The sequence below is a fragment of the Ylistrum balloti genome, unplaced genomic scaffold (assembly GCF_031769215.1).
Source record: "Ylistrum balloti isolate Yb309-2 unplaced genomic scaffold, AGI_CSIRO_Ybal_v1 Utg370136, whole genome shotgun sequence".
In the NCBI taxonomy this organism is placed as follows: domain Eukaryota; kingdom Metazoa; phylum Mollusca; class Bivalvia; order Pectinida; family Pectinidae; genus Ylistrum; species Ylistrum balloti.
The window spans coordinates 737470-750403 of NW_026782145.1; the positions used below are offsets into that span (position 1 = coordinate 737470).

At 39.8% G+C, this 12934-nt stretch overlaps 1 protein-coding gene across 1 annotated transcript in view; it reads right to left on the reverse strand.

The window, feature by feature from the left end:
* Positions 1-10441, reverse strand: part of LOC132550624 (A disintegrin and metalloproteinase with thrombospondin motifs 7-like) — a 59517-nt gene extending 49076 nt beyond the window's left edge. The window contains exon 1 of the mRNA XM_060214715.1: positions 10165-10441. Coding sequence (XP_060070698.1) covers positions 10165-10270 — 106 coding nt within the window. The 5' untranslated portion in view covers positions 10271-10441. The remainder of the gene's footprint in view (positions 1-10164) is intronic.
* Positions 10442-12934: the final 2493 nt, after the last annotated feature.

The window sequence follows — 12934 nt, forward strand, 5'->3', positions numbered from 1 at the left end:
ACGTTGAAACCTGATGGAATCGGAAACCTCACATAACGTCTTACATACAAACGGACATTAACGGGTTCCATTTCCATTCAATCAAAACTATAAAACACGAACTTGTGTTGTTCCAGGGTAAAATGTCACCAGAATACATAGATAGGTTTATTTCCGAACCGTTTAGCTACTACTAGGGACAGATTAAATGGAGCCGAATTGTTTATTAGTGTGGTGATGGTATCGCCATCAGAAGTTTTTTTTGAGAGTTTGGTGACAGGTACACGTTAGCTAACCTGTTTACTCGTGTTAAATACCTACACTATTAGCTCGAGCCTGGCCCTTTTATAATTTACCTGCCGTTGATAATGACAGCTTTGATACACCTGTATATTTCGAACAGACTACCATGTATAGTGTTGATCATTTAGCCATGAATAAATCTAGTAAGACATTTCAGCAAACCGCAAAACACACATATCGCACATCATCTCATTATTACAATAGCATATATATTTTTATCTGTTTGAAGGTTTTGGTTTTTTATTAAACCGTCCCGATGTCGAGAGGAACAATCGGGCTTACCCTGGTCTCAAATGTATGTCTCTTTGTGAATCATTCTTATGTAATTACATAGTATATTTTGGTGACCGTAAGTTTGAGCTGCTAAGTTGATAGGTCTACCAGTGAAAATAACACTCTAAAAACAAAACTAAACAAAAACTGTTCAAGGCATCGACGGTGACAAGAGTTCTGTGAACACTGTCATTTTGATTTATGTATAAATCATTGTGATACTTATCCACGCTCAATGGAAATTGTAAGATCTCAAGGTCTGTGTGACGAAACTCACAATTTTCGCAAAGCACCCGAAGACCTTTTACCTAAATGAAGTTTTTTTTCGAAATTTCAGTCAATTTCGTAATGAGTCACTCGAAACATAGTAGCACGTGACCTAAAAGTAAAGATATCGCTTTCTTGATATATTTTACAAAGATAATACCACTTTCTGAGTAAATATTAACTTACACTTTGGTGAGCTTCAAAATTGGGTAGCTAAAATATAGTAAACATAGCTCAATGAAATGCAGTATCTTACGGAACTTTGTGGAGTAAGGAAAGCGGCGAGAGGGACGGAACACTCATTAAGGGAATAGATGGGGATGAAAGATACAGTCAGCTCCGTGTTTATCACTAACAACACCAATATATGCAGTGCGCGCAATTGCGAAAACGTCTGGGTAAATCTGCGTCACTTGTGTTTTTATTACGCGAAGGGTCGAGAACAATACTAAACACTTAACTTTGCCACCAATTGTTATTATTTCCCTTATTTATGTTTCCTTTTCCCTTTGCGTTATCAAAGACAAGATGCGGAAAGTTTCCACTTGATTACGCAGGTTTAGATCGTACGAGTTTGTCTAATTAAGTACCAACCTTCCTGAAGTTGATTAGTACGCGAATCTTCCTGCCTTTGGTTAATGTTCTGTACGGTATGGGACAGGTAATGTCTTGCGTCATAATATATTACTAAATACATGTTGTCTTTGATAACAACGACTCTCATTAAATCCCCATTGGCGTAATTGCCAAATAGACACTGGAGAATAGGATGGGAGGCACTTCCATCACAGTACACTCTTCAGGGCCATAGCTTACAGCAACATCAGGATGAAAGTGAGAAATGTTTTACTTCGCAAATTTTTAATGTTTCAAATTCCAAAATGTGTATCACGCGTTTTGCGTTTATACCCCACAACACCTGTAATTATATAATTAGTATCCTTCATTTCTACCTTTGATAACGGATATGACATGAATAAGATAGATAAATCAGCGGTCTAGAACATCGTCTGGGCGCCTGAGAAAGTGTACCATCCCCTGTCTCTCGTTAGCAGACAGTAACTCGACTCATGCTATTGCCCAGCTTTACCGGAATCAGAGTCCGGAACAATACACCATTTAGTTATTACAGAGACGGACTCCAATTCAATTAAAAAAAAAACAACGTAACAGTCGATGAAACAAATTTTGTAGTACAATTGTAACATCCGATATATGATGAGACGGTCTCAGGTGAGAAAAAACTCACCTGGACAGACGCCGAATGTGCTACAGAACACACGTCCCGTTACAAATAAAACTCGGGACCTATAACCTACCATCGAGGTGGTCCTTTTTTCCAGTTAATATAATTTCATATATCTGCTCTCTATGAATGACACATCAGGGAAATGGAAGGTTATCGGGTATTTTGTTACTCGGTGTAGTCGGAGCAATTTTACGGGTTAAGAAATGAGATTTGAAGTGTCTCTGATCGAGTTAGCCTCAAGGAAAAATGTGTACAAAACCAAACTTCCCTCCTAAAGGCAGGCACTTTCCGTTTTATTAAAGGTCCTCAGGTAGTAGATCTTTTATCTTTTTAGTTTGTTTTTCACATATTACTTAAACGGTCTTTGTCCTTACTTTCTACCACGAGCGTTTGAAACGAGAGAAGGCGATTTGTAGATACATATGAATAGTCACACTCCACAAGATTGCGGTAGGTACATTATTTAAAAAGGGTCATCATGCTCGCCTAGCAGTATGCTAAATATGTAATTACTCTACATCAAAGACGTTTATGATAGAGAAGTCAAACGATCGAAGTTTAAGGTCGGCATTTTTTATTATAAAGAAATTCCAATCATATCAGACATATAATTAGGAAACTGATAGAGGTCACGTGGGTCATCTTGGACGCCGTAGTTATAGCGGGACAGGGGACAGCATTAGCATGCGTGACAATCACAATGATGGTGTCAATAAAGAGGAAAGACGAGAACTAACAATGACTATTTAAAGAATTATTGAGGTGTATGGTTGATCCACATATGACGTGATTAACGGTAGTATACACTAGAAATATGACCAGTTTTGTCTGCTAATGGCGAGATATCTGTTTTTGTAAAACATAACGTAAACGGTATCAAAATACGTCTTAAGCAGTTATTGAATTTGTTTCAACGGGAATACTAGACAAGCATTGGACCATATTACTTCGCGACATGCACATCTTCATTGATCAATTCAGGGCTTGAGAGGTGCGAGGTAGTCTAGAACGGACGAACGTGTTGTAACATTTCAAGGCTTGGTAGGTGCGAGGTAGTCTAGAATGGACGAACGTGTTGTAACGTTTCAAGGCTTGAGAGGTGCAAGGTACTTCATAACGGACGGACATGTTGTAACAGTTGAAGGTCTGACAGGTGCGAGATATCTTGAACGGACGAACGTGTTGTAACGTTTCAAGGCTTGAGAGGTGCGAGGTACTTCATAACGGACGGACATGTTGTAACAGTTGAAGGTCTGACATGTGCGAGGTACTCTTGAACGGACGAACGTGTTGTAACAGCTGAAGGCTCGAGTGGTGCGAGGTACTTTAAAACGGACAGACATGTTGTAACAGTTGAAGGTCTGACAGGTGGAGGTACTCTGGAACGGACGAACGTGTTATATCAGTTGAAGGCTTGAGTGGTGCGAGGTACTTTAAAACGGACGGACATGTTGTAACAGTTGAAGAATTGAGACGTGTTGGGTACTCCAGAACGGACAGATATGTTGTTACTGTGTAAAAATGCTGCTCGATCAGTATAATGTCGACTGAGTGTAATACGCATTAAAGCTGATTTTCAATGGTAAAACAACATTTGCATATCGTACAGAGTGTAACATCTTGATGTTTGACGAAACCACTAAACCTTGATCCTGATTTTATCAATGAACAAATTTTGTGTCGTTAATAAAATTCATCAATGGGACTTATAGTGTAGAACATTCTCAAGCATTTGAACCAGAGCGCGACCATCTTATACTATTCTTTCTATGAAAACACTGATGTAATCAATCCATTAAGCCTTCCTGTAGAGGACGTTAGATCACGTAGGGCGGAAGTCACCAATCAGAGAGCGTAACACCACATCAGACGGGACTTGCCCAGCAGAGGGCGTTTGATCACGTCAGGCGGGAGTCACCCACCACAAGGCATTAGACCATGTCAGACGGGAGCTTTCTACGAGAAATCATAACACCATGTCAGACGGGACTCTTCTTCAAGAGGTCATACCAAGATAGACGGGACTTGTCCACCAGAAGGCATAATATCATGACAGACGATACTAGCCAATCAGAGGGCATAATGCCCCGACAGACGAGGCTCGTCCACCACAGGGCATAATATCATGACAGACGAGATTGGCCATCCAGAGGGCGAAATACCCCCAATAGATGGGGCTCATCCAACAGAGGGCATAATTCCACGATAGGCGAGACTCATCTACAAGAGGGCATATCACATCATGACAGACGATACTAGCCAATCAGAGGGCGTAATGCCCCGACAGACGGGGCTCGTCCACCAGAGGGCATAATGCAGTGACAGACGTGACTAGCCAATCAGAAGGTGTAATACCCCGATAGATGGGGCTCATCCAACAGAGGGCATGATTCCACGATAGACGAGACTCGTCCACAAGAGGGCATATCATATCATGACAGACGAGACTAGTCAATCAGAGGGCGTAATGCCCCGACAGACGGGGCTCGTCCACCAGAGGGCATAATGCCATGACAGACGAGACTAGCCAATCAGAAGGTGTAATACCTCGATAGATGGGACTCGTCCAACAGAGGGCATAATAAATACCATGTTATATCATCACCTTGAACGACACCCTATCACAATGTAAACCACATCGCCTTACAGACCATCATAATATGCTGTTCACTGTTAGTAGCTTAAGGTGACAACCTCATATTACATATCAATAATGTAATAAGAAATTTTACTCATTTTGAATCTGTTATCAAAGTTTAAAGGTGTGTCAAAGATTACTATCAATCATTGCTATATACTTAAGTGATATGTGTTTTGTTTGCCCACTGTTGACATTGATCAGGAGAGTAAAGCGATGAAACGCCGAGTAAATAGTTCTGAATGGCATGAGAACTTGAACGGCGCCGATCGGTAGAAGGAAACAGAACATTCAAAAGAGAGAAGCACTGACCGAACAATAACAACGGTCTCCAATTCACAGTGAGACTCGGGTATAAGTGTTTAACGCCATCTCCCCGGGCCCCGGGAACTGATGACATACTGTTCTATTGCTACAGACAATGACTGATGACGTCAGAAGATGGAACACCAGTGTGGTGCTTGTTGACACGTACAATGAGAAAATGTGTTGCCTGCCTACGATGAGAGGGGATTTCTCGGCTACCACTAAACTGATGTCTTTTTCACCGGAAACTTTTGTACATCACGATGTTAAAGAATTTTACTAGATCGCATAGTCTTTCCAACCTAACATCCATTACAGTAACACAATAAAAAATACCCCAATTAAACACATTAATTGACTTAAATGACGATTCCTAGATGACGAAACATGTGTTTGATATAGTTTAAATCTTCATTAATATGTATAATTGAAAGGTGTTATTCACTTCTGTCTTATGTCTGATGCCTTGCACATCGTAAAACGATTAATTCACTGGGATAGTTTAAGTGCTATGTTTATGTCTATACCAACAGATCAATCAGTCTATCCATAACTCCGTAAATCAATGACAGATTCGACAATCCCTCTCAGTTCGTAGGGACTACTTTCAAGTGGTATCGATAATCGTGTGTGAAATTAAACCACAAATTTACCGGGAATGCAAATTAGCATTCTATATCAATCACTAAACGAGCACGCGAGAACGAAGTGTCCATTTATTATTACACTCGCTAATAAAATGTCGGAGGTTCTTAAAGTAGATACATAAAGAGCGACTGTTTTTTGTCAAAAAATTATCAAACAAGTATTTCAGTCATTAGGACCGCAAGTTTCTGAATAAGTCACCGATGTTACATATCTATAATTATATTACAGTGTGATGTTAACATCGTAATTTATTTTATGAGGTAACTAATTGCAACAAAGAAATATCACTACTTGGAATCGTTTTAAATATCATTATTGCCTCAAATTCAATCATTGTAGTATTCTGAATCGTCATTTTGTTCAAGAGAAATCATTCAATTTACATGTTTTGCTTTCTGTACTGGAACATGTATCACTACAGTCGACCACCATTGCATGGTAAGCTTGCATTAGTTGCAGACCGAAGTTTTGTTATGACAAGTTATACTAGGATTGACATACATGAGTCATACCGACGATACAAATTGTATCAGGGCCAGCTCGTTTAAGGTCTCGGGGATAACATTACAAACGCATTGACTTCCCGTCGGTAAAGGTTGGTAAAGGGGGACATTATTACAGTGTCAAATTAGCCTGGTTTTCATGTAAATCTAATTATGCAATGCAACAAGCTATTTAATTTGTTTTCTTTTTGTGAATGTTACACGTAGGGTCTCACGCAAAGATTTGATATTGTTTTCTCGGTATTAGACTCCGGAAAACACTATATGCACGTGTTTTGATGACGTGAATTGCTTGCCCCACACAAACATTAAAACGTTCCGTACCTCACCGTAATGGTTTGTGATAAACTGTGTATAATTCACCGCTTTATCAATTACTTTGTTTTACGTGGGAAACAAAATTGGTTTCGGATATCATCAATACTGGGGCTTATTGTACGGATGAGAATCTTAAAGAAATACTGTGGTGCAGACTCCAGATTCAGTGTCGGGCGCTATTCAATAAGCTGGCTGTCCATGGCAGCTCTCTGACATCGTTTGCTTTTCGTGTGTAGTTCTGTCCGTTTCTCCTTTGTATCGGGTCACGCGGATTCTTAACCCCATATTGACCCGCCCTGACACTGGCGACCGTGTTACCCAGGTGACAAGGGTTTGGCCCCTCAGTGACATCCGTTGATCCTTGTATCCTTGTTACCCGATGTAAAGGCTAACCGTTACCTGTTCCCTACTCTGTACAAAGTACCCAGACAAATCGGCCATGCACGGCGTTTCATTTACATTCTGCGCTAGTCAGTTGAACAGGGAACCAGGGTTGTTGTAATATTTGCTTATCTCCGTCGTTTCTTGTAACAGTATATGTAGTTTTGGGATGAAGCACACATATTTACAATTGCAGTACACATTAATAAAAACCACAATCGGGCACATCTCTGGATTGGAAAGCTAATGTGTACGAACGTGAGCAATAATCAAAAGGTATCGGACAAAAAGTTCCGTCTTCCGAACTCAACTTTAGTTTTTAATGTTTTGGGACGTAACGAAACATTCCATTAATTATCAATAACACGACCTATTATTAATTAGTGGTTGTTGATGTATCTGTGATATCGTTTACCGTGATAAACCGTAGATATACATACATATAATGTAATTACATATAAATTATGATAACTGTTGCCATACGGTTTTGATCTTATTAATTATGTTTCGTGATCAGGGTTTACCGTCCCTCTGGCGCTACATGTAGATAGTACAGGTTGTTTATTATCTACAATATGATTACAACTTCCTCACCAGCCACGGCAGCCGGTCTTACTAAGGTTTAGGGGATACAATACGATGTAACGGATTAATTATATTCTCCACAGCCTTGATATTATATAGACCATCAAACATGATTTAGTTGTATACAAACGCTGGTTCTAAATTTGTCGGGTTGTACGTAAATAAACTCGTCAAAATTCTGATGATGGTTAAATACAAAGTCTAAACAACGGAAACGAAATCCGGTTACCGATTCCGGTCCCAGACTAAACAACGAATCTTAGACAACCTATATATAGGTATTAATGACAGATAAATCAACAAATCCTCAAGAAATTCATAAAAAGAAGAAGGGAGAACTTGGTGCAGAAATAGCAGTACAGACCACCAATCTATTGAAACGTTTACTCAAATCAGTACCATATAGTGTTGGTAATAACAGCACAACGACCCGACATGTTTTAACCAAGTATCTGCGATTGTCATTATTGCACATGTTAGACAACAGAGGAAAAGCAGCAGTAACATAACTGATCATCAAACTCATAAGGAATGAAGTAATGATAAGTATCTACACATGAGAAAACCCTTTACAAAAACTTAAACACGTGTTTTTAACGTTAACAGAGATTCAATGTGTCTTGCGGGCACGCGCTTCAAGAAAGCAAAAAACTAAAGGTGGTTACGACTGCGTCAAAGGCTACACAGGTATACCATCCTACAAAGGCTCTGTCGAGTGAACCCATCTTGTATAATAACTCTCGATAAATAACAGATTTTTATCATTTTATGACACGCTAGCGTCAGTTCAGGTCGATACGACTGACGGGATAAATGGATGAGTCTTGTTAGGATATGCAAACAAGCATATCAAAAGTTATCGGAGCTTCCTTACATAGGTACGAAGTGTGTTAGCTCAGCAGCGGAATGACAACAGTCTTTAGCTTGTCTGTCAGGGCAACAACAGGAGAGACAACACGGCCATTAGCCTGTCTGTCAGGGCAACAACAGGAGAGACAACACGATCCATAGCCTACCTGACACGGCAACAACAGGAGAGACAACAAGGCCATTAGCCTGTCTGTTAGGGCAACAACAGGAGAGACAACACGGTCATTAGTTTGTCTGTCATGGCAACATCAGGAGACAAAACACGGCCATAAGCCTCTTTGTTAGGCAACAACAGGAGAGACAACACGGTCATTAGTTTGTCTGTCATGGCAACAACATGATAACAACACGGCCATTAACCTGTCTGTCGGGGCAACAACAGGAGGGACAAAACCTGACAGAGCCACAACAGGTGTGACAACATGACCAATTAACCCGCCTGTCAGCCTACCTGACGGGCCACCTCAGTGTTAACAACATGACCAATAGATAACTTGTTAATATTTTAGCCTTTCTGACAGTGCCACAACACATACCTTGACCCGAATTAACACTGCTCCACGGTCTGTTGTGCTATTATCGACACATATCCGGAGTAAGGTGTATGTGTATTATATAATAAGTCCATTACCGTCATCATAACCTATCGTTCTGATTTATAGAATCTGCCAGACCTCATTTAATACACATCAAGTTGTTGAGAAGCAATGTTTTTGTTTTTTTTTAAACTATAGTGGATGTCGAGTCGATACATTTGTATAATGTATTGTCACTCAGATAGAGTACACAGTCTAATATAAAGCCACCCAGATACGATACGCTGACTGCAGTCTAATGTCACCCAGATATGATACGCTGACTGCAGTCTAATGTCACCCAGATACGATACGCTGGCTCCTTTCTAATGTCACCCAGATATGATACGCTGACTGCAGTCTAATGTCACCCAGATACGATACGCTGGCTCCTTTCTAATGTCACCCAGATATGATACGCCGACTCCATTCTAATGTCACCCAGATATGATACGCTGACCCCATTCTAATGTCACCCAGATATGATACGCCGACTCCATTCTAACGTCACCCAGATATGATACGCTGACTCCATTCTAATGTCACCCAGATATGATACGCCGACTCCATTCTAATGTCACCCAGATATGATACGCTGACTGCAGTCTAATGTCATCCAGATATGATACGCTGACTCCATTCTAATGTCATCCAGATATGATACGCCGACTCCATTCTAATGTCACCCAGATATGATACGCCGACTCCATTCTAATGTCACCCAGATATGATACGCCGACTCCATTCTAATGTCACCCAGATATGATACGCTGACTCCATTCTAATGTCACCCAGATACGATACGCTGACTTCATTTTAACGTCACCCAGATATGATACGCAAACTCCAGTCTAATATCATTCGGATACAGCACACTTCCTCGAATATAACGTAACCCAGATACGATACAGAAACTCCGATAAAATGTCATCCAGAAATGGTACACAGATACAGTAGACAGAGTCAAGTCTATGACTCAGACATAGACTACCTGATAACCTGAAGTAGCATCTTAACTCTGTGTGTCTATGGGACCTTGACAGACTAAACATTTTAACTGATCATAAAAGTTGCATTAATTAACACGGTTATATCATCGTGCGACAGATAAGACAACCGTCTATTAAATATTAAGATAGACTGATGATTATTTTTATTACATTGTATACAGCAGAGTTCAACAGGTGTCATCACATAAAAATGTCAACTTACAACGACGGGTAGCTTTAAAACGTTACCATGGTAACTTGTCATCACTTAAGTACCTACCTTGTCTAGGGTCCCGGAATGTATAGTGAGGTGTAGCCAAAGTTACGACACGTAGAAATGACAACACCAACAATTCAAACAGAACTAATGTAGAGGGAGACAACATTTCTCAGCCTCAGTATCTGTCACAAATCCACACAAATCACGCGCGACACTTAACACTCACGCGCACAGACAAACACGTGCTTTTTTACTTGTGGTGTGTTTCCAAAATAAGACATCATGCATACATCCCGACGGAAACTTATTGTCGGTGAAACTTTCATTGATGTTTCGTGTACTTCCCCAACAATACGCTCGTGTAAAGCTAACTGTTGGACTGTATACTCTGTATATATGTGTTCACACAGCCCGGCGATACCATTACACCGCTTTGTAGGTAGGTGTTCGTACCGGTATTTTTATACTGTAGTATTACATTGGGGGAGTTCAGGCTTATTAATTCAACACCGATACTACAACAACCTGTCATCCCTTCTACAAACATAAACCCAACCGTATAAATACGAAACAATTTTATAGTAAATTCATTGTCTCCCCGACAAACCTGGTTTACTTATCTACGTGAAGGTTTCATTCACGAGACCTTCAATCAGTCGGTCTGACTTGCAATCGATATCTCGGATCAGTACGAGAACATTTATCAATGGGATTACCTGGATTCACACCTGAAATATCGTCATGTACAAGTTAGCAATTCCTTCGGTGCACCATTTAAAGCGCCGGGCTAGAAATCACAGGTACACATTTTTATTCACATCTGTTGAGCTTTAAAACTCAAACTTTCACGTTACAAAAGCGTGAAGCCGTTACACATGTCGCTAAAGTCTGCGTTACTGACAGTAGAATAATATCTAGTGCCACGAGTCGTTTTCACGCACCAGTCAAACGAGCAATTTTGAAACTCTGTAAACGTTCTCCGTGAATCTGCTGAGTTGTACATTTAACATCCAGGACACGACTTTAACATGTACGCGTCGTGTAGACTGCAGTTTATGTAGCGTGACCACGTCCTCTCTGCTTCAAAGGAGACTGACATTTCCAGTACAACCAGTGAAACATTTTCATAAAGTATGAAGCTCGCGATTAAAAAAAAGAGAGAGAGAAAAATCAAATAAAAATGATAGAATTATAAAGATTTATAACTATGTGTTTGCGAATCGCCGACTTACATGTTGAATGAGTGCAGACACAGCAGGCGATAATGAAGCTGTGTATTCACCAGTAGAACATCTATGATATCAGTCGGTGTATTTATAAATTCAGTTATTCCTTTGTATGTTTGCTTATTGTATTGTTATATTTGTTCCTTGCCTCCAACTCCAAACGTACACATACAAATTGACCGACCCCGAGCTGGAACTCAGAACAGTTATATTCACAATAAACATCTTCACTGCATGTATACATCTATTTTTGTTCTGGTATCTATGCCTGCACATACAATGTGCAGTTGTAGTTTGGTTTGATGACGTAAATGACTCGATCACGTCATGGAAATTACAGTTTGTGAGTTACCGATTTCTAGATGAAAGTGATAAAGAAATGAGATAACCCAATTGTCTTTGTGCCTCAACAAATATTGGCATCGAACCGAAAAAAAAAATCACTTACAGCAAAATGAATAGTTCCTGATGTCGGAAGGGTTAACTTTATCCAGAAATGTACACAAATTTGACTCACTTCAACGCAAAAAAAATGTACTATGAGTCATTCCGTCACAACACGTGCATCGAAATGTGGAAAAAAATGACACTAGAGGGCGATTGTGTGAACATAAGAATTTGCAGCTGTAAATTTACTTACACTTTTTGTAAGAAATTCGTCATGCCGGGTTTGAGACATGTCCGATTAAGTCACGATCGTAACGCAGTCAATGAAAGGTCATTTGTCATTATTCTACAAGCAACCGGTACCGTAAGTGCTGATGCATGACGGTGACGTCACGATACCGCGTTACGAATAAGTCTGTGAGGCAGTTGGCACAGGTACAACGCCTCCCTGTTTTGTTGAAGAATAGGATTACGTTTTTTTGCAAAGCCTTGATGCCACAGAATATTGATGCAAACAAATATCCCACGGGCACCTAAGACCTGTCTAACATTTGCATGTGCACCATTCGACATACAGTAGTACAAACGTCTATATCCTTTGTTATAGACATCCTATAACTTTTTGTGAAAGCATCAGGTTGGTAAAGCTTCAAGAGAAACGTGGAATTTACTATAACAAAAAACCCAAGGGAGTTACGTAATTCATCAATAATATAAAACGTTCTGTGTAGAGGAGCACAAAAGGAGACTATAAAGGTCAGATAATACTATTGTCCCCCGGAAGTAGTAACTACAAAAGTCATCCAATACCGCTGTGCCCGGAAGTTACGTATATATAACTTTGGATTATGTTCTGGGAATTTGTTATTTCGCGATGAATATGATTTATGCATAATTGTCATTCATTTTCTTGTTTTTTGTTTCATTTAGAACGAATATCGCTTTCCAAAAGCGTATATGCAGACATCAGATTTATACCTAACTGTTTAGAAAGGCGTTTTTCGTCCTTTAACAATAATGAAGCAAACACATCAGGAAATTTTCTTGGTATTTGAAGTCCTTGCATTTCAACTTGTATTGAATCAAACTATACTACGCTTTTTGAACCCGTTATCAAACTGGATTTACGTTTTGGCATCAGACTGGAGAGTGAATATACCTTAAATTCCACTCTCGAAATTTTCTTCACATGCAAATTTACCAGCTCTGCAGTAGAT